This window comes from Leptidea sinapis, chromosome 31, assembly GCF_905404315.1.
Source record: "Leptidea sinapis chromosome 31, ilLepSina1.1, whole genome shotgun sequence".
Classification (NCBI taxonomy): domain Eukaryota; kingdom Metazoa; phylum Arthropoda; class Insecta; order Lepidoptera; family Pieridae; genus Leptidea; species Leptidea sinapis.
In genome coordinates this window covers 2,810,042-2,833,026 of record NC_066295.1, presented here as the reverse complement: position 1 = coordinate 2,833,026, position 22,985 = coordinate 2,810,042, and the positions used below count along the sequence as shown (strand labels likewise).

At 33.8% G+C, this 22,985-nt stretch overlaps 1 protein-coding gene across 5 annotated transcripts in view; it reads left to right on the top strand.

Moving 5' to 3' along the window:
• LOC126974046 (LIM/homeobox protein Lhx1) overlaps positions 1–22,985 on the top strand; it is a 94,020-nt gene that overhangs the window by 7,514 nt on the left and 63,521 nt on the right. For all 5 annotated transcript variants that reach the window (XM_050821422.1, XM_050821421.1, XM_050821419.1 and 2 more), the window contains exons 2-3: positions 6,620–6,809; positions 14,013–14,221. In XM_050821422.1, coding sequence (XP_050677379.1) covers positions 6,643–6,809; positions 14,013–14,221 — 376 coding nt within the window. In that variant the 5' untranslated portion in view covers positions 6,620–6,642. The remainder of the gene's footprint in view (positions 1–6,619; positions 6,810–14,012; positions 14,222–22,985) is intronic.

The window sequence follows — 22,985 nt, the reverse complement described above, 5'->3', positions numbered from 1 at the left end:
GAGAATCGTCCTACATCTATTTTTCATACCCCAATTTTTTTATTACATTTTTTTAAATAAATGTATGGCAGTACAACATTTGCCGGATCAGCTAGTTTTAATATATACGTGCGTTGTACCGCAAGGAATTATCACATCTGTTACCTTCTTATTAAGATTAAGAGGTTATATTATATTGGCCTTTTATAATTAATTGATGGTAATTATCTGTCATCAATAGTGAAAAAAAGTGAAAAAAAAAATGTATTTGGGACATAAAAAGGTAACTTTTTACATTAATTCGTGAATTTTTTTTTGTCAAAGATAAAAGCCAAAAATAAAAAGTCAAAAACATGGTTTTTCGAATTTTTCACATAAACTTTGAGGGTATGTGAAAACAAAAGTTGTAGATCTTTTTATTACCTACAGCTTTGCAATTTAACTTTTTGCCATAGGACTTGTAGTTTTGCCGGAAATCGAGATAAACCGTTATTTACCCTAGAACACCTCCCCTTTTCCACTTCCCGACCTCAGATCACCCGTAATTTATTTTTTCTTTTAGTTTTGTTATATTCTCGTCCTTTTCCAATGGGTTTCATCCTACTATTATTTTTTTTGTTTTCTAAAATTATCGACCCTGGTCTATATTGAATTGTTGCCTGCTTATAATATATGTATAACTTAGTTAAAGTAATGGAGATATTAAAATAAGTGCGGGTGATTTTAATTGCTTAAAAACATTACAAGTTCAAGTTTGAAGGAGTTTGGAAATTACTAAAAACATAGTTACCCGGATCATTTACAAATAAATTAAATTTTCAGTTAATTAGTTACTGTTTACTGGTTTCAATATTATTTAGGTAATTCCAAACTCTCAAATTTAAATATTAGTACAAGCCAACAATTACTTGGATTTTCTGTCTGTCTGTTTATCCGTTCTTTGTTTGGGCTGGATACACTTTGATAGAATTTTAAATGGCAGATAGCTCATTTAATTTTTGGGAATAAAGCGAACACTTCAGGCTCTTTAATTATAATTGTTTATTGTACGATATTACATTATAATATATATTTTTTAAAAAGCCCGCTGAGTTTCTTGCGCCCGTTCTTCTCAGGCCTGAGGCAGTCTATTTTGAATGGGTGGTAGTTCTTGACGTTCAATAAGTGATTTTGAATCCTATTTTGAATTTATATTAACTTTTAGTTTTAAGGCTTTCATTTAGACACTTTCATAGTAAACCTAATTAAATATCTTATTTATATCAAAATTTGAAAGGTGGTTGTACTTAAGTGACCATCCTTGTTTTCTTTTTTAAAGTGAAACTTATATTACATCACCCCAAATTTTTTCGCCTATCTATCGCATATCACATTGCAATCGATGTATTAGGGGTGAGATGTGTTATTTATTTCAACTACTGCCTTCAAGTCAGTTTGGCGACGCGGTCTTAAGCTCTGGTTCTCTAGAGATAGAGTAGGTTCGAACCCCACACCTGACAAAGGTTGTTTTTATTACATATTTTTTTTTTTATTATGAATATGTAAAGCATAATATATACATTTGTTTTTCTAAGCTGATATTAAAATGTTATTTTGTGAAAAAAAGTTTCACTTGCATTGTGGTTTCATAAAGCCACACAATTGCTTTTTTGTTTTTTGTTTCATAATCATTTATTTGTAACTGGTATCGATAGTAGGAACTAATATTGTGATATTTTATATCGCACTAAATCACTACTCTAATACACTGTATTTCACACCAGTGGCTCCTTTGCACAGGATGTCATGGCTAGGTTATGGGTACCAAAACGGCGCCCATTTCTGCCGTGAAGCAGTAATGTGTAAGCATTACTGTGCTTAGGACCGAAGGGCGCCGTTGCTTGTAATCTTATGTCTCAAGGTGACGAGCGCAGTTGTAGTACCGCTCAGAATGTTTAGGTTTTTCAATAATCTTAAGTTTCAATTACCATCAGCTGAACGTTCTATTCGTCTCGTATTTTAATAAAAAAAGCTATTCAAATAAAATATTTTATAATTATTGAAAATAATGTTCAAATAACAAATCTATATAAATCAATCTTAAAATTATCTATTTGTAAATCTAAGGAAGCCAAAGGTTAGGCGGTTCCATCACCTACATCATATCTGAATGATTTATTTTACTGTTCATCAAAAAAAAAAAAAAAAACAAATTGTTAGAACATCATCGCAAACAGTTTGCTCGTGAAATAAACGTGTCACACGCTGTCAAAATTACCATAAAAATAAACAGATCAGAAAAGGTAACCGTGAGCAACATTTAAATCATCGTTTTATAATGTGACTGGCAACCCAACGATGTCCTAACACACGGCAATGACGCGCGACAAATCGGTCGAGACGTCGCGTCGAGGATATAACGCGATCGTTATAAATTTAACTAATAAATGTCAGTTTTAATGTTACCGCAACCCTGTGAGCTAAGGTTTCTAGAATAGTTTTTTTTTTGTGATAACAATTCATATGGAATATGAACACATTTGTGGGTAAGTGATCACCGTACCTACCTACTTACTTCTACGACCTATCGAAGCAAAAATCATTTAAATGATTTATTCCTCGTGCTATTCTACGTTTGTGGAAAGAACACTATTGTAAAAATCTTGCAAAGATGGCTTTGACAATTAATTATTATTAAATAACGAATACGGCTGTACGGACTTGAAGCCTTTGCCTATCCTAATAATGGACGAAGAAACCAAAAAAAATAACGAATGTCGAAAATGTCAGAAAATTTTAGGAATCAACTTCACCCTGTTACTTTTGTGTTAAAATAGTGATGCGCGCGCATCTTTAAATTTTACTCTCATAATTTTTTCGTAACGTGCCTAAAGAAGAATAACTTCAAAAAACGTTTGCGTCTCAGTATGCCCGACACAAGTGATAACATAAACATATCTAAGTTAAACTATTTAATATTGAAATAATTTAACTTGAAAAAAGCTTAGGTAATAAACTTAAATTTTATGTATATAAATATGATAATGTTAGTAAAGGTTATTGATTAATAAAATCTTTTATTGGTTATAAAATATATTATATTATATATAAAATAATTTGATGAAGAATAAATGAAAAGAACTTGCGAAAGAAAGGAAAAGAGTGAAGAAAACGTAAAAGAGAAAATCTGTTTGTTATTTGAGTGTGTTAAGTCGTAGTCCTTACAGATATTCATTTTAATCAAAATCAAAGTACAAAAGTAGCAGTGCTATATGTATTATACATCTAGGCAAACATATAACAACATAAATATAGTTATATCGTAAAACTGGTGAAGCAAAGGCTGAAAGTAATGGAATTCAGCTTTACGATCGATAAAACAAACTTGAATACAGATTTATTTAATGCTTTGACTTAGTACAATGCGATCTGGAGACATTTATCATTTTGTATAACTTCATACTACTATTACTATTATAAATTAAAAAAGGAATAGGTAGAACCTTTGAGTCGACCCCCCCCCCCTTCCCCTAGTACAAATGTATTTTAATTCAATGTAAATTCATTCGACGCATTTTAAGGTATGTAAACTTCTTGAGTTTCATTTCGTGTTACAAGATAAGTCTTAACACACTGATCACTATTTTTACCAAAGGCAAATTTTACACCATACAGAGCCTAACAGCCTAGCGAAGCTCTCTAAGAAAAAAGCGATTGACTCGATTGTATGAAACGTGCACTTATTGATAGATTGACAGATGACGGCTATAATCTTTTGTAAAAACGGAGAGCATCCGAAATGCACTACGTTTTAAGCAACTCTTCGCTTTCGAACTTAGCCGGATTATACTTAGCCGCCAATCGCCATACTGTAATTAATACTAAGTATTTCAACTAAAACTAAATTTTTACTTAGGCGGTAATCAGCCTCTTATTACGTAGTAGGTATTTACATACAAACACAAAACCAAAATTCACAGCCTTACAAATAATAACAAATTTATTTTACATCAATTTACTTATTTCGTTATATAAGATTAATTCTTTTTATTCAAGAAATTTATATAAAAACAAATCTCTAAAGAATTTAATCCGGTGTTTCTCAAATTGAGTGTTAATATTTTGTCATATATCTTTACCAATTACATAATAGTTGCAATAACTTTTATCCCTATGTTTGATTACTTGAGCCAATTACCATGTTAATGTCTTAATTACGATTACAATATGATCAAATTATACATTTTCCAACTAATCATTACCACCTTTTTGTGATATAATTAATTTAATTTATCAATCGATCAATTGAGCCCTGTTAATTAAAACACATTATTTTTAAGGTTATAATGTAACTTCACTATAAATCTTTTATAAAAGGGGTCTAAAACCGCTAGCTAATAACAATCTCCAATGAAACTTCAACATTACACCAACCAGTGTCATATTATAAGTACTACCCAATCTAGTGTTTTATCATTATATTATCATTGAGTAATTAATGTGAAAAGACAATCGTTTTTTGTGTGTGTCAATTGCCTCACATGTAGTTCACTTTCGAGAATTTTTATTTGAATTTCAAGGAACTTTATTCTCTGCATGCGCAATAACCAGAGAGCTGTGATTATGAAAAAAGAACAAATTAGGTTTTTTTTGATAGTCGTTCTTTCTTGACATTGTTTTCGATTTTAGTATTTTGTGGTATTTTAATGCAAATACTTAATTCTTCGTTCTGAAAATGGGCGCAGATAATGTTCTCTATGTTGGTATGTATGATAAATGTAATTTTTTAAGGTCATATTGTTATTGAATTTTTATGAAAACATCAGGAAATAAGTTCAAAGGATTTAATCGTAGCTACTTTTGTTAGGTAGGTAATTGTGTTAACGGAATGCCTTATTCACGGAAATATGCCTTTATTTTTATATTATTTTATACATTTTTTTTTACATTATATTCATTCATAGATTGCACACATCTTACGATGAGAAATACGAAGTAAGATTTACAATAAATATTATTAAAGATAAGTTAGACAAGAATATCGAATTATCCCACTTCTGAAATTTTGAATGTCTGCATGAAATTTCATTTACTACAGCAATTTAATCAGGGAAAACTTTTCAGTAAAAATCTATTGTTATGTAGCTTATCTATAATTTGAACTATCAAATTTATTATAATAATCATCTATATACATAAACGAGAATGTATGTTTGTATGTTCCCTAATAACTCCTAAACTATTCGACCGATCTCAATGAAATCTTTTGTAATAGAGGTGGTAACCTAATTCCAACTACAATAAGTAGTAACTTGTTCTTTACCATAGTTTACTAGAATCGCGTGAGTTTATATATAATTATATAATTTATATATATATATATATACGTGACACGTTGTTTGTCCGCGATGGACTCCTAAACGAACGGATTTTAATGGGGATTACTCCATGGAGTGCAGTTTGGTCCAACTTGAGAGATAGGATAGTTTTTATTTCGATTTGGGACCCATAATTATTTTTATTTTCAATATTTATTTTGTATGGACATATTTTCTATGAGAGAATTTAGTGACGCACGGTTTGACAGTTCCGCTGTGAAACAATTTCATTATAACAACAGGGAGCATGTTTTACGAAATAATTCTCGATGTATTGAAATATTATTGGCGAATTTCTATAAAACAGTATTTTTTTTATTATCTGCAGAACAACGTCTGTCGGGGCAGCTAGTATATTATATAATTTTGTCACATTTTATATTTTGGTCGCAATCTATACGTATTAATATTATAAAGAGGATATATTTTATTGTTTATTTGTTTGTTTGCATTGAATAGGCTCCAAAACTAACTGATTTGAAAAATTATTTACTGTAATTAAATATTCAATACTGGTTGGGAAGCTTCATAATTCCCGGGTGATAACCTGTCTTATATTTTCAAAAAATTATGTATCCTTCATATAACTCCAATAATGTAACCACCTTGGGTAAGTTAGTAAAAATATACCATAAATATAATAACTTCGCGTGCGCTGCGAAAAGTATTGACGATAGAATATAAAAATGTACAATCACCTTGCAGGACATATTTAAAAACAGCATATGTAATAAGTGTTCTTTAATATTATAAAAATTTAATTGAAATGTCGCTACTAAGGGAAGGGCTATCAAATTCAAATATTTTTATTCAAAATAGGAAGTGAAATCACTTATTGAAAATCAAAAAACTACCACCCATTCTAAAATGAATGCCTCAGGCCTGAGAAGAATGGGCGCAACAAACTGAGCGGGCTTTTTTTTATCAAAAATATGTTTTACAATTAAAGTAACATTCACAAAGTAACATTGTACAATTAAACTTATTATTTAATAGCTGAGGGCGGTCGCTCCATTCCCAATCTGTGGTATCATTAAGAAAGTCATTTATGTTATAGTAACCTTTACCACACAAACGTTTTTTAACAATTCTTTTGAATAACGTAATGCATTTTCTGGGATCCTGTTGTAAAAGCATATACATCGCCCTACAAAAGACTTGCTAACTCGACTAAGTCGAGTAGTAGGCATTATAAGCTTATGTCTGTTCCTGTCAGCTAGTTGATATAACGATGACGTTATAAGCGGTTCTGTAAGAGATAACTTGAGTATTATTGTATACAGGAAGGGGGGAAGCAGGCGGCGCCATGGCGTGCGCCGGCTGTGAGAAACCAATCCTGGATAAGTTCCTGCTGCACGTGCTAGAACGAGCATGGCATGCGTCATGCGTGCGATGCGCTGACTGCCGGGCCCCGCTCGCTGATAAGTGCTACTCCAGGGATAACAAGCTGTTCTGCAGAAATGACTTCTTCAGGTAAGACCGTTTTTTTTATGAAAACAAGGGACGGGTCGAGCAGGACGTTCAGCTGATGGTAATTGAAACGCCCTGCTTATTACAATGCATTGCCGGTCAAGCTTCAGACCGAAACACAGTAACGCTTACACATTACTGCTTCACGGCAGAAATAGGTGCCGTTGTGGTACCTACCCATAATCTAAACGGCATCCGGTGCAATGGAGCCACTGGTAAATCCTATATAATATTTGCTTAAGCTATTTCAACTGCAACTTCATTTCAGCACTTTAAAGTCTGAACTAGAATTGGCCTCCTTAAAGACCGGCAACGCTCCTATCATTCCTCTGGTGTTGCAAGAGAATCTGTGCGGCGGTGATCACTTAACATCAGGTGACCCGTACGTCAGTTTATCCTCTTCCATAAAAGAAACTGGAATGTTTTGATTTCTGTTTATTATTTTGATAACTTGCAATTGTTCCGTATCTAGATCACGGTGAGTATTATACATACACTCTGTCTGCTACAAATACTCTTAAGAGCTTGAAATTCGTTTTGTATAAAACTGGAGGACAATTTTTATTTGGTGCTAAATATGAGGAAAAATCATTGAAATTTTCAAACATTGTTGTTAGATGAATATGTAAAAAAGGATTAACAATAAAAATCCAACAGTAATTAGTCATATAAAACGATTAATTAAATATATCTTTCTATCAACATGCAGGAAGCCTTTTATTATTTACACATTAGATCAGTTACAGTGATTAATTACGTTCATCTATTATCATCTCTTTACTCGTTTCGTATTGATGTATGATCATAAAAAGTTATCAATACAGTGTCACAGCTTCATTGAAGATTTGAAATTTGGCAAGAGAATTTGTTATTCGGTAATACCCGGGCTTGTAAACTCGGCAGGGAATTGAACCAACGTTCACAAAACAAAAGTTAGGGTTGGAATAAAACAAACAGTGCAGGAACAGTCAAGATATCATTATTTTATAAAAATAAGGGATGAGACGAGCAGGATGTTCAGCTGATGGTAATTGATACCGCAGAGGATTTTTGAAAAACCCAAAAATTCTGAGCAGCACTACAATTGCGCTGGTCACCTTGAGTCATAAGATGTTAAGTCTCATTTGCCCAGTAATTTCACGAGCTACGTCACCTTTCAGACCGAAACACGCTTCACGGCAGAAATAGGCGCCGTTGTAGTACCTATAATCTAGCCGGCATCCTGTCCAAAGGAGCTTCCCACTCGTACTCGTAAATTCTTGTATATCTTCTTCTTCTTTTAATGCCATCTAATATCCGAGGTTGGCAATCATGAAGGCTAACTGGATTTTATTCACCTCTGCCCTAAACAGTAACAGCCGCCGAATTCCACCTTCGCACGACAGGACTTAGGATAATGATATCCTGGTGGGTATGACCCACCATCTCGATGTGTGGCAGGCCTCCACAGTGCGGTTTTCAAGGAGCTTTCTTCCACGTACTACAAAGCTGTGAGCTTCCTTGTGCGGTATTTCCGGGACGATACAACATGGGTACCGTCAAAAAAAAGCACGTACACCTTCCTTAAAGGCCGACAACGCTCCTGTGATTCCTTTGGTGTTGCAAAAGAATGTGGGCAGCGGTGATCACTCAACACCGGGTACGGTCGGATGACGTACGGTCATTTTCCATAAAAAACAGTGATTTTCTACTCATATTGAACCACTGGTGAAGGTTCTTAAGTCTGGATGTTCGTCTGCCAGGTTATGGTTTCCCTTCTAACTTTCCTTGTATCATGAGCTGTCCCATCTATTACGCGGAATATTTTAAAGCAAATGTGGTCGACTTGGTTTCTGTCATAGAATTTCAGCAACACACTACAAATTTCAAATATAGCTTTATTTGTGACATCCTACCACAGTGCACACAAAATTTATAAAAAAAACGCGTATTTAAACGGCCTGAAATACTTATGAGATTACTCTGGTATTATACGATATAAGTTGTTTGGGCGGCATTGTTCACCAGCCATCAAATGACCCGCCAACACGTTGGTCTGTTTGATCCATTACAAAAACAGGCACAATATTTTGATTTGAGTATATGAAATTGACTTTTCAATTTATTTTTGAAACTATATTTAATAATAAATAAAATGGCCACAAACTGATTCAACAAAAAAGTAATAAGGAATTGAATATTTTTGACTTATATATCCTTGATAAAATGTGACGTCATATCTGAGTTTTGCCATACAAATTTTTATTTGTGAGATAGTGACAGAAGACCCTTACTAGTTTAAATGCCCATAACTTTAAATTTCTTTGTTTAATCTTATTTTCAGTGTATGTCAAAAATAGTGCAAAATAATTAAAAAAAAAACAAGAAAATACCCAATTATGTGCCTAATTATATATATTTACAAAAACATTTATAAACATTAACAAATTAAAAAAAATCCCTCTTACAAGTAAACTTTTAACTTCTATCATGATGAGTTCATAAGTTGACATTTCGGTTTCCTCAAACTAAGTGACGTCATTTCCTTTCGGTGACACGCAGCCATTATAGTTAGTTTAAATCATTTTGTAGCACCGCACGTTTTTTATACAATCTAAATTTAACCTGGATGTTTTGATTGTTATTATGATTTATTTTATATCATACTATATTAATGATTTGTAATAATTATACACTAGCGGCCTTACAATAAACTTGGTATAAAGTTATAACTAAGCATACACAAAGAATATGCAAAATGTTTACAATATCGTTGACAACGCTGTCAATACAATGATAATTCTGAAGTTTTCTGATTGACAAGCAGCCATGCAAATAAACGCGGGAAACGTTATACGCCCGAATACACCAATCGTAAGCAAAATGTCTATTTGTAAACATTTTGCATTTTCGTTACCTATAACTTTATGCCAATCTTATTTGTAAGGCCGTAGGTCTTTTAAATTAATTGAAAAGAAACTACAAATTTTTTATTTTGTTTATTTTTGATAATTACTTATATTTTCATTTTGAACAAGTCTGAACATGCATTTCGTCTTGTAATTTTTTTGTAAATGTTTTGGAGTCAATTTAGTCCTGTTATGCACTTGAAGTATTACTTCTCACGTGTGAACTACTAAATAAAAAATAAGACACTTATTTTTTACCATTAAATCTAAAAAAGAATTCACCTTCGATATGACGTATGAAGGAAAGACTAAACTATAAGTATCATAGGTACTTAAGTTGTTCACACAACAATAGCCAAATACGAATCATAGATAAGTTTCTCATCAGAAATAAACATGTCAAATTGAGTATTCTAAATTTAAATCTGCGCGGCAACGTTTGTCTATGGTATGGAGCGAGCGAGCCAATGGTGCCTCGCGTTTTATGTATTATTCATGCGATTGCGACCTCCATCGCTTATGCAAATCGTGTGGTCATATTTCATAGCGATGATAAACTTAAAAATGCCACAAATTTATGTCTGCCGCGTTTCGTAACAACGGTGATTATCACTAATTTGTCATTTTTTTTAAAGAGACGACGTGATAACGGTCTTCTAGTGGTACAGTATGTGTAGTCCGAGTAATATTGTTGGTTCGATTCCCGTTGGAAGAAAACGGTGAATATTTATATGAAATACAAATTGCAGCCTATATAATTCCTTGTTTTTTAATGCCTAGGTCTAATTCTATAATTATTTTGATAATATGGTCCAAACAATATTGGATGAAAAGAGTTGATCATTTCAGTACCAGGTCTATGTATTCTAAGCCTCTAAACAGCAGAAAATACATGTAAATAAATGAAACGAACAATCAGTTAAAATTGAAAATGCGCTTTAAAGGTTTACTTAAGTTTTTACTAGATGGCGCTCTTACAGCTAGCTATATACGTGTACTGCTAGTATTAATCAAAAATAATTTAATATTTTGTTATTTTCCAACTAACACAAACACCAGAACTACAACTCATACAATTTTGGGCCATCATATTATCCAAAGAAATATATTAAGTTTATACTTAGATCATTTATACGTCTAAATCGACGATGACAGCTGTGAAAACGTCGAAAAAAACTGACTTTAGAACTAACCTCTATTTTGAACAATTCATGCACTCTAACACAAAGTGTCATACAAAACTAATACACATAAACTAATATTCCTGGCTTGTTTTTATCGGTTGTCTAACAGCAAAATACTCTCTCTATCTAGACGCATAAATTATCTAAGAATTTATACATATTTTAATTGAAATTGATTTTCTTATCAGAAAAAGTGACATTTACTTGACACCTACTTAAATTACAATGCACTGTCGCTCACATTAAAAAATAAAAAAAATTTGAGCGGCATCACAATTGCGCTCGTCGCTTTGAGACTAAAAAATCTAGGCGTCATTAAGGTACTACAAACAATGCTTTTTTAGGCCACAGAGTATAGACTTTTACAAAGACTCAATAAAGGTGGTATGTTCTTATATTAATGACCGGTAAAGAGCAGTAGAATTCATTCTTTGTATGTTTTTTTTTAATTAGTGTTCTTGGTGGTTACGAATTCTTTAATGAAATGAATGCTCAATTGCTGCATGCTTTGTCTCTCTATTTATCACGTCCTAGAGTGAACATAGCCATCGTATTCGCACCGTGAATTCATTCATTCTTTCATTCGTTAGTCTCTTGTACTCAGGTAGCCTCGTACTTTTCTATCTGGTTTTAAAACACCTTGTCGGATTATTTCCTTTGATGTTGACCTGACTCGGAATGTTACAACACGGCCGTCATAGAAGCCGTTAACACATAATTCCGTATTTTATGACCACAAATTATTTATTTGGACGAAAGTTAAAAATTGCTACTGAACCATTTCCGGGTAATTAGAAGGCTCGAAACAAATTGACTTGTACTTGCTGTTTAGCCTTTCAATGGTGAAAAGCCTGTTATTAGTCAATTGTTTAATATATGTGTTATATTTAGAATAAAACAATAATTTTTATTTTTAATATTTTTAAATTTTTTATATAATTATTTAAGAAGTGAAAAGTTCTTTAGCATTGTTGTGATTTGAAAGTCGATGAAACCAAAAAGCGAGACATTAGAAAGAGACGGACACATAAATTTATAAGATTTCGTGGGAGAAAATGAGATTGGAAGCAGTATGCAAAGTTTTAGTACCAGGCGATCATAGTTGAAGTAGAGATTTTTCTTATGTATGACGACAGTATAGGTACCTAAATATATTCTGACTCAGCAGGATAGCATAAGTATGGTAGCGGTGATAATAATGTCTTTCACAGCGGTTGAAATCATGTGTCATCCGAGTTACATATACTAGGACTTCATATGCATTTAGGAGGCTAAGTGTATTTTGCATCGGATACAGCGATTCTGTTGATTGAGTTTTTGGACGCATTGTGGCGTATGTAATTTGAAAAACTGCAGCAGTCGCACTTGACGCGGTATTTCAAAGATATATTGACCATATTAAGACCAAAGTATTTATTTCATACTCTAGTTACCATAAGACCCTTGTACCATTTATCGAAAATGTGAGCTTTGATTCTGAATAAATATATGTATTATATACAAATAAAATGTAAAATAATTACTTATCAAATATTGTATCACTATGATCATTAATAAAACCTACAATTATCTTTTTTTTCTGAAATTCGAGCTTCGTCTCATTATCTTGAAGCCAAAATTTTTGAAGGTTTCACTTCTATTGCACACATGTTTTTTTATATTATTAACTGTACCAAAGAGTTAAAAATAAAATTGTTATGTCGTCGTCGATATGACTAATACCGAATGGTGATCTTGATGGTGATTCCAATTGTAATTTTCTACCATATTTTATTATATTATTCAGTCAGCGAGTATAAATAGTACGCATATATGTATTCATTAGTCGTCAGTATGACTTTAATGACATCAACGGCCATGACTTAGTTTGTAGTCAGCCTTACAATCGAAATAACGGAGTTAAAATTATGATCGGTCATTACCGAGCTAACGATTTTGTATCGATTTATTGATATTTCGATTATCGATGTCGATGTATTCGGGAAGTGATGTCTAAATTATGTTTATGAACCATAAATTATTCGATAGACGTCAAATTCGGCAATTTATTGATTATATTTTTCATCTAGTATGTTTGTGGGAAAAACGAGTGGATATTTGTGTTGATATGAGAACATTTTTGTTTACAACATTTTGATAGGTTCATCATAGTAATTTATTGTAAGTTAACTTCAAATTAGGTACTTAATTCGCTTAAAAGAGATAAATTATAAACATTTTGTGTACGTTGACAAAACAGTTCAGCCTTCAAACACTCTGAATGCATCATTTGGCATGGTAACAACCGGGTATCTCTGTAATGTATCAAGGGACACAGCGGTTCGTTGGCGAATGATGCAGCGAAGGAACTAGCTGGCCCATTGCCACTCCTGCCACTGCCCTTCAGCCAAATGCGTTCAATGTCTCAGGCTGTAGACAGTCGAGAGAAGCGATTCCTGCATTATCGCCCAAACTGACACGTAGAGTTACTAGCCTAAACAGACATGACATACGAATCATGATGGGCACCCTAACGAGTCACACATCACTTAACAAGAACCTTTTTACAATCGGCGTAATGGATTGCAGTCCCTTAGTACAGAGGCTGTCTAACCGAGGATGAAATGGTCACTCTTGTAATCCTGGAATGTGCAGGGATGGCCAAGAAACGGACAAAAACCTTAGTGAATAGCTAATAGGTAGCTCCAAGAAGTCTTCGAAGGCCCCAGGAGTGCCCTGAACTTGTGGAAGGAGCTGGGCTGATTGGTATGACTAGTCAACACTGCACGCAAAATGGACCAAACTTAGTGGTTTAATTGTGGAAACAGAAGCCCCTTTACCAAAATCAATACCAATTGGTATGGTAAAGTTAATATGTATTCAAAAAGGTTAAATTAATACAAAATAATAATAATTAAAATTTTTACATTTTCCCCGCTCATTGAGATGGGGACAGGCCGCCATCTTAGTGAATAGTGACGTCAATTCTAGGTGAACTTTCGATAAAATATGTACTAATACCATCGCACCACAGCCAACACGTAGACGCGTTAGGCCGTCTATAAGTTTCTTAGTTTCGCTAAATCATAAAATACCAACAATTTACAGGTATTCGTAATCCAATCAGATAATTCAACTATGATCTTTATTTGCAGGCGATACGGCACAAAATGCAGCGGCTGCGGTCACGGAATCTCACCATCAGACCTTGTTAGAAAAGCACGGGAAAAGGTGTTCCACCTGAATTGTTTCACCTGCCTCGTCTGTCGAAAGCAGCTGTCTACTGGTGAAGAGCTCTATGTTTTGGATGACAACAAATTTATATGCAAAGAAGATTATCTAGCTGGGAAAGCGCCAACACACTGTGAGTTTATCTGTAATATTTATAATTGACCAAGCAAAGATTATTATTATTCAATCGAGTGATTCGGAAATAAGTACCTACTGTTCATTAAAGGCATTGTGTGACTGAGAGGTAAAGGAAAGTGTGCGCGGGGAATATGGACTTATATATTTTTTTTTATGAAAATAAGGGACGAGACGAGCAGGACGTTCAGCTGATGGTAATTGATACGCCCTACCCATTACAATGCAGTGCCGCTTAGGATTCTTGAAAAACCCAAAAATTTTGATCGGCACAACAAATTGCCCTCTTCACCTTGAGACATAAGATGTTAAGTCTCATTTGCCCAGTAACTTCATTAGCTACGGCGCCCTTTCAATTACTGCTTCACGGCAAAAAAAAGGCGTCGATTACCCGTTAAAGGCGTGGTACCCTTAATCTATCTGAGCGGCACTACAATTGCGCTCGTCACCTTTTAAATTTTCGTCTGCTTCGTGATCATAGTGTAATAATATCTTTAAAAGGTCCTTCTAATGACCTAAAGCTATTATGGTTTTCCACTAAAAACGTGGTATTTACAAAATCGGGAACCTGCCCATTGCCATTTCATTTTTAATGCATGTTCAAGGACAGGTCAGGTTTGTTTTTTTCCTGATGGTTTTGTTGCGGATTTTATGTATCTTTCTGAGTCTGATGATTGAATGACCGATAATATGTGTAAATTATGTCATTACGGTCACAAAGGGGTAACGACAAGTATACAAATAGATATGTAAATAACTAGATTGCTATGAAATTGCATAGTACTGGCCGCTAAATTAAACATAATTAACCATTTATTTACGTAAGCTCAATCGAACGACACACGCTATCACGTTCGCAATTGAACCCAATGTTGTCATGTCAAAAAATAAATCAGCTCTATTGTCCCCACATTGTCCCAACACTAGCCAATCGATGGAAAATAATTAGTTTTCGAGTCGTTGCCTTCGATATTTGAACGTGACGTGTGAGAATTGCATTCTCAGTTTAAAAGAGTTTTTTATTTTTTATGAACGTATCACGACGGCTATAAAAACGTAGCACCCGCTTTGAAATCGAATTTTTCGATCAATACGAACCGTAACCGAAACGGGAGAAAAAAGAATATAAAGAGGCAAAGACGTCGGACAAAAAGCCAACCGCATTACACATTAGCCACGTCTCTACGCGGTAGTGGCATAGACAGCTTTTTTATTTTTTCTATTTCACCGCTTGGCGCTTCTTGACGCGAGCTTGAAAAACTTTAGACTAGGGTAATATACCGTTATGAAATTAAAAAAAAGCATAATCTTGTTGATTGATGTTAGTTTCCGAGTCATGGATGTTTTTGAATGTTTAAGAAAGTATATTGTATTAAATATATCATTGTCTTGCAACCCATAACACAGGCTATGCTTAATTTGGGGCAAGATAATTAGTGTAAATTATTATTATTACATAATTCTTCTGTACGTGTGTTGACTGTGAACTCCTCCTAAACGGCTGGACCGAATAGAATGAATCTTTTTGTGTGTGATCAAGTGGTTTCGAGGATGGATTCACAATTAAACTACCTCCTGTACGGTTGAGCCTATTTTGGTGATATTTTTGTGTGTTCCATTGAATTTGAAAATGGCTTAGATTCTCATTTCTGTCTATATATAAATATACTGCCCACTCCTCCTAACGGCTGGACCGATTTTTCAAATTTAAGACGTGTTGTACACATGACAACATCTGTCGGGTCCGCTAGTATAGTATAAATATTGTGATAATTTCGTATAATTTAAACCTGTCAAATCATAACAGTTTTATTGGTTGGAAACATATTGTAATTAAGGCTGTAGGTACAAATTTGGTACATTTATACCAATAAAGGGTATCCGGATGAACTGGTTCGAGAAGTTGATTAGAATAATAATATTATGAATTCAGTTTGAGCTACCGTATCGTCGCTGAACGCCTCAAACGAACGCCGCTCAAATCAGAGATGAAGATAATTTATTTGAATGTTTCTTCAAATTAAAATATGAATAAATATGAATGGATTAATTGTAAGATTGATTTAGTAAAACTTAGAGATAGAGTTATGCTACAAAAAAGTATGGAAGTTGAACATACTTGTGTTAAATTCAAATCGAAATGTTTTTATTTGAAATAGGATGTGACATCATTTATTGAAAGCCAAACACTACCACCCATTCCAAAACGAATGCCTCAGATCTGAGAAGAATGGGCGCAACAAACTCAGCGGGCTTTTTTTTCATCGAAAAAATATGTTTACAAAGTAATATTGTACAATTAAACTTATTATTTAATAGCTTGAGGGCGCTCCATTCCCAATCTGTCTATCATTAAGAAATTCATTTATGTTACAGTAACCTTTACCACACAACGTTTTTTAACAATCCTTTTGAATAATACTTCTGTTTTGAACATTTTCTGGGGTCTGGGTTGTATAAGCTTATAAATCGCCCCATAAAAGACTTACTAACTCGTCTTAGCCGAGTCCTAGGCATTATAAATTTATGGTGTCAACATTATAGTTATGACAGTTTCTAGCAAATTCTCTTGCACATACATAAAAACAGCAGTCAAGATGTTATTCTTCTATGATTTCTTTGAATTATGCTCTCAATGATTCTAGTTAGTTAAACTTAATTATGTCGCTTTGAAATTACATTATTAATCAAGTATATATAATTCAGTTATGAACGACCCGGTTATAATTTTTCTGGCCCTGATGTCGATGACATCACATCATCGCTTTGTTACGGTGTGCAAAACCCGCATTACTAGGATATTATTGTTAATAAATAAACTACGATTTATTTTTTTCAGTGTTGTAGATTAATGATTATTATTATTATAATTATGAAAATCAATAAAAGAAGGTAAAAAAGTGCAGTATCATAACGATACCAGTTGGAGGCTTCTTTGCACAGGATGCCGGATAGATTATGGGTATCACATCGGCGCCTATTTCTGCCGTGAAGCAGTTATGTGTTTCGGTCTGAGACTTGAATTCTTAGATCTTCGTTCGTCACCTTGAGACATAAAATGTTAAGTCTCATTTGCCCAGTAATTTCACTAGCTACGGCGCCCTTCAGACTGAAACACAGTAATGCTTACACATTACTGCTTCACGGCGTACTGTGCAAAGCACCTTCTCACTGGTCAAAGAAGGTCCCTCCCCTTCGGAAAAGGATGGAAATTAAGCTTTAAAATAAGAAGAAGTAACAGGAAACTTATTGTCGATATTTTAAATCTCTATTTACTGTTCTTTAGGGTTACTAAGCTTCCAATAACCCAAGCAGCATTAAACTGTAATAGGCACGGTGTATCATTCAGCAAAAAGATAGACCTATATATATACCTAACTATATTATGTTTATTATAGCTTAAACATACCGTACTAAGCTGTATATATATGTAAAAGACAATATCGCTTCCACTTATTAAGCTAAGATTCTAAAACAAGATTAGAGTAAGTACTTAGGAAGCTATAGTTCTTAACATGACAGATAAGAAGCTTAACTAATTTTTAACATAATAGCATTTATAAAATTGAAATAATGCTCGTAGCAAAAAATAATACATCGCCTTTCAAGTGTATTGCGTATTTTATGCCACTTATCAACGGACGAGAATGAGGCTCAATTGATGGTAGATCTCCAGCTATTACACCATTAACATGCGTACATTATTATGCAGCTCAGCCTCAAATATAGGAAATATTCGGAAAACTAGATATTTTTTTAAAACTAGGTCATAATGCCGCTCAAGACCCCAAACACATCCTTCTGGAATGCGAGGCCATTGCCAGAATCAGGGGTGTCTTAAAGTACCTTTACTCAAAGCAGATAATGTGCCCTGCCTGGACCCTCTGAGGATCCTACGTCTAAACTTCGGCACAATACACACACGTTTCCTAGCTAGTAGCCACACACTCATTTTTGAGATTTGAGGGCGAGGAGTGGAAGGCAGAAGCGGTAACGGAAGTAGGGGACTCAATAGATCCTAGGTTTTAAATGTATTTTAATCCCCAAATCATGAAGAAGTAGGTCATAATGTGAAAATTTGTTGCATCGTAGGAAGTTACTAATTTTATGGAATAAGAGGACAAACGAGCGTACGGGTCACCTGGTGTTAAGCGATCACCGCCGCCCACACTCTCTTGCAACACCAGAGGAATCACAAGAGCGTTGCCGGCCTTTAAGGAAGGCGTACGCGCTTTTTTTTGAAGGTACCCATGTCGTATCGTCCCGGAAACACCGCACAAGGAAGCTCATTCCACAGCTTTGTAGTACGTGGAAGAAAGCTCCTTGAAAACCGCACTGTGGAGGACCGCCACACATTCAGTTGGTGGGGATGATATCCTAACTTGTGGCGTGTCGTGCGAAGGTGGAATTTGGCGGCAGGAATCAGGTAATTAAACATTACTGTTGAACAGCATCACATCACAACCAGAGGTGGTATAATTTTGCATCACAATCACATAATCAAACATAATAAAATCTCCTATTCGATGTATCGTAGCGACTAGGGGCTTTTCGATGCGAGAGTCACTCTGGCGACAGTAAAAACAAGTTTGACTCGTCATTCCACCGGATTAGTACCACACTCGTACAGGAAAGAAGTAGCGAGAAAGTACCGCTATGGTTCACATAGGTTACAACTATAGATAACTATAACTAAGCCTACTGGAAATCCAAGCGCTGGCAGCTATTTCGGTCAACGGATCAGCCTAGCTATCCAACGCGGAAATGCTGCCAGTATTCTTGGTACGCTTCCACATAATGATAGTTTTCATTTTATGTAGTCATAATATTGTAAATATAGTAGTAAGATTTGTTTTGTTTGAATAAATGCATGTTACTATAAACATATAAATCACGAGGTAAAAGATAACTGGTAGGTGACAAAATTTAGTATTGCCGATGAAAGGTCATTTGTGATGTGATGAATTATTAAGAAAATTCCATTAATGCTTTATTAATATTAATAATTTAATGAATTAACATTTGAATCAGTGTTTAGAGGTTATTATTTACTATTTAGCATGTAGATACTAATTAAATATAAAATAAAAAAAAAATTGACTGTCAATAATTTAATTTGTGATCTATTCAACCAAAAAATATGTAGTGTTACCTTAAGATTTTAACAATGCAATGGTGAAAACCGTATTCAAATCGGTTTATCTGTTCAGAAATTGTACAAGCCAATCGTCCAAATGAGGCATAATCCATAATTATTCGTATGTTTATTAAACTCTCGTGATGTAGCGCCATCTACTGGATTTAAAATACAGTAAAAAATAAATAAATTTTTGTAGGGTATACAGATTAGTATATTTAATTCCAGAAATCAAAGAACTTGGAAACAACAACTTGTTTTCGGGAAAAGTAGGACGAACACAATCTGACAAAAATTCATTCGTTGGGGATCTATCTATTGTGCTAATAATATATCTTACATAGACAAACATAATTATCAGTTATATTTATATATATTTTTAGCGGTACGGAACTCTTACAAAGCAAAAACAAATTACGCTTGACCGCTTTTTATACCAATTCAACTTTCCGGAAGCAAAAACTAATCGACCTCAAGTAAAAGTACCAGGCTAACATGAGTTCAAAGCGTCGAAGCGTACCCATTTCAAACAAAAACAAGTCCTCCATAATATCGGTTGCAGCACAAATAGCCCGGAGAACGGAGAACGGACCTGCTTGTTTGTGAAGGGGTCGAACCCTATTGTGGGATAAGAATGAAAACGTAAGCAGTTATATTATTAATACGTTATGTTAATTTTTTGCCCTCAGAATGAAAGTGAACTCAATATGATTAGTATCATCCTATTAAGTCAATGATTTAATATTGAGACGATATAAAGTTGTTTTTTAAAACGTTTTTAGTATTCTTTTAAAACGTGTACGTATCTAATATTTATACACAAAATTGAAGAGTTTTTTGTTTTTTTTGAATACGCTTTATTTTATTTACTTGAGAGCTTTATGCGGTTAATTAGAGTTAGTGAGTCTTTTATTGGGCAATGTTTTTTTTATTGTTCAAAATATACAAGAAACAAACTTCTAAACAATTTAAGCCATCCTCATGAAAGTTGAGTGTTTATGTATATGCTTAAACTACATGATCCCAGAAAATGTACAAAACAGATGTGTTCGAAGTTTAAAATAAATGTTAAAAACATACTTTGTGTTAGAAGTACATACATTGTAAATTGAAATTTAAAAAATAAATTAGAATTTTTTTTTTAAATTAATAAATGTAGTGTCTCTCCAACGAAGTTTCGGATACTAAAAAGCTAGCACTTAAATCATAATATGTATAAATTTTATTTATGTTGGAAAAATTTAAAAATTACTTATCAATTATATAAAATTTAATAGTCGTAATATTACATCATTAATATTATTATCATCATATTTAAAAACGGCTCATGGTTACTAAAATAAGAAACGAATTTTTTTTAATAAATTTTCTAATATCAAACAAGAACCCACAAACAGATTTCAGTACAAAGAGCTAAACGTTAATTCACTTGCTAAACTGGCAAATTTTTCATAGGCATAAAAATGTTATCAAAATTGTCAGCTCTATGTCAAATATAATTGTATTCTTTTGAGTGACGACAGCGCGAGTTCAGTATTTTGTCCCCGTACCAAAAGTGCCCTAAAAGGATTTTCAATTAAAAAATATTTTTTTGATATAAGTACCTACTGGTTAAGTAAAAACTTAACTGGCAATTAATTACTGTTTTGTATGAACCTACATAACAATTTTTTTTGAGTTCATGTTAGATTTTTTTATGTACATTACAACGTGAACATAATTTTTTCTTACATAAATAGAATAAGGATAGATGAAAAATACATTTAATTGTATCCAAATAACTATTAATAAAATGTATTACAAAATAAAAATGCGAATTATTCGTCGGCGCGTGGATCTGACGGATCTGATAGACGTTATCGCATTTCGCGCAGCAACATCCTCCCCTGCTTGCCGCGGCCGCCTGCTCCGTCACTCACAAACAGATTACTGGATGCCCGGGGCTAACCTCAGCCCTCAGCAAAAACGTATTACAATAGATATGGTTGTAGAAATTAGTTTTAAAATACAATATGTAAGCGTATATTAATGTTTTATAACTTTTTGTAATTTTGACAATTTTTTGGATTTACCAGTTACTTGGTACCATGAATTTCATCGCATGTTCCTTGTATATTATATAAGTCAAAGTGAAAGTCAAAAAATCTTTATTCACAGTAAAACTTTATAAGTTATTTAGTGCAATAATATATATAATATAATGAGAGCAAAAAACCCAAGTGGCGTGACATCCCAATGAATGACGCAACGAGCGTTTTTACATACAATATTTTTTCTACGACTAGATAATTTTATATAAAACAAAAATTAAACAAACAAATATCACAAGTTTTCGAGTTACCGCTTACTTCGTGGTTTCATTTTTCCTTCAAGAAATGGCATTTCATTTCATTTAAATTTATACAGCTAAGGCGGGTAAATTGAGAATTACAAAATATACCCAGCAGCATCTTGGTAAATTACATTGACATCAGAACGTTTAGTCTATTGATTTAAACTTGAAAATATTATGTATGTTAAACATGTATGTACTACCTATTAGGTACCTAATATTTCTATGAAAACTACCATATCTAACCTAGATTTAATTGTCTGGGGCACTAAAACAACTGTGCTATTTTGGCGACATTATAATACTGTAAACAATGCTTTTTAGGCCATAGAGGATAGACTTTTTCAAAGACTCAATAATTTATATTATGTACTTATTTTATTGATCGTAGCTGTATAAATGACAGTTAAAAGTAGAAGATTAGAAAAGATGCACAAGCAGTGCACTTATGATTATGGTTTTCGTTGGTAAGGCTACTTTAAAACAATTTACCAGTGGGAGGCTCCCTTGCAGAGGAAGCTGGCTAGATTATTGGTACCACAACGGCGCCTATTTATGCCGTGAAGCAGTAATGTGTATATGTGTGTTTCGGTCTGCAGGGCGCCGTTGTTAGTGAAATTACTGGGCAATTGAGTCTTAACATCTTATGTCTCAAGGTGACGAGCGCAATTGTAGTGCCGCTCAGAATTTTTTGGTTTTTCAAGAAGCCTGAGTGGCTCTGTATTGTAATGGGTAGGGCGTATCAATTACCATCAGCTGAACGTCCTGCTCGTCTCGTCCCTTATTTTCATTAAAAAAAAAGGGTCAGGGCATGTGACCTAATGTCACAGCCACTGTTATAATATCTTTTCCAGTGAGCTTACTCTATATCGAGCTATATCTCAAGTGGTTGAAAAATTGGTTTTCCCAAAGAGTTTTGTCGACGAATTCCACCTTCGCACGACACCCCACAAGTTAGGATATCATCCCCACCATCTGGATGTGTGGCGGTCCTCCACAGCTTTCTTCCACGTACTACAAAGCTGTGAAATGCATGCATGCATGAAACACTAGGTGACCCGTATGCTCGTTTGTCCTCCTTTTCCATAAAATAAAAAAAATAATAAAAAAAAGATGCTACGTTTACGTATGCGTATATATTTGTTATCCCCACATGTTTAGCAATGTCAAAATAATACACAAAGAAGGCTTAAATTCTCTTAAAACTTAATCGATAGCAGCTTAAAATAAGCCCTGCGTCGAGATATGAAAGTACTTTATGATACAGATAGTTATGTAGTATCACGTAGGGTG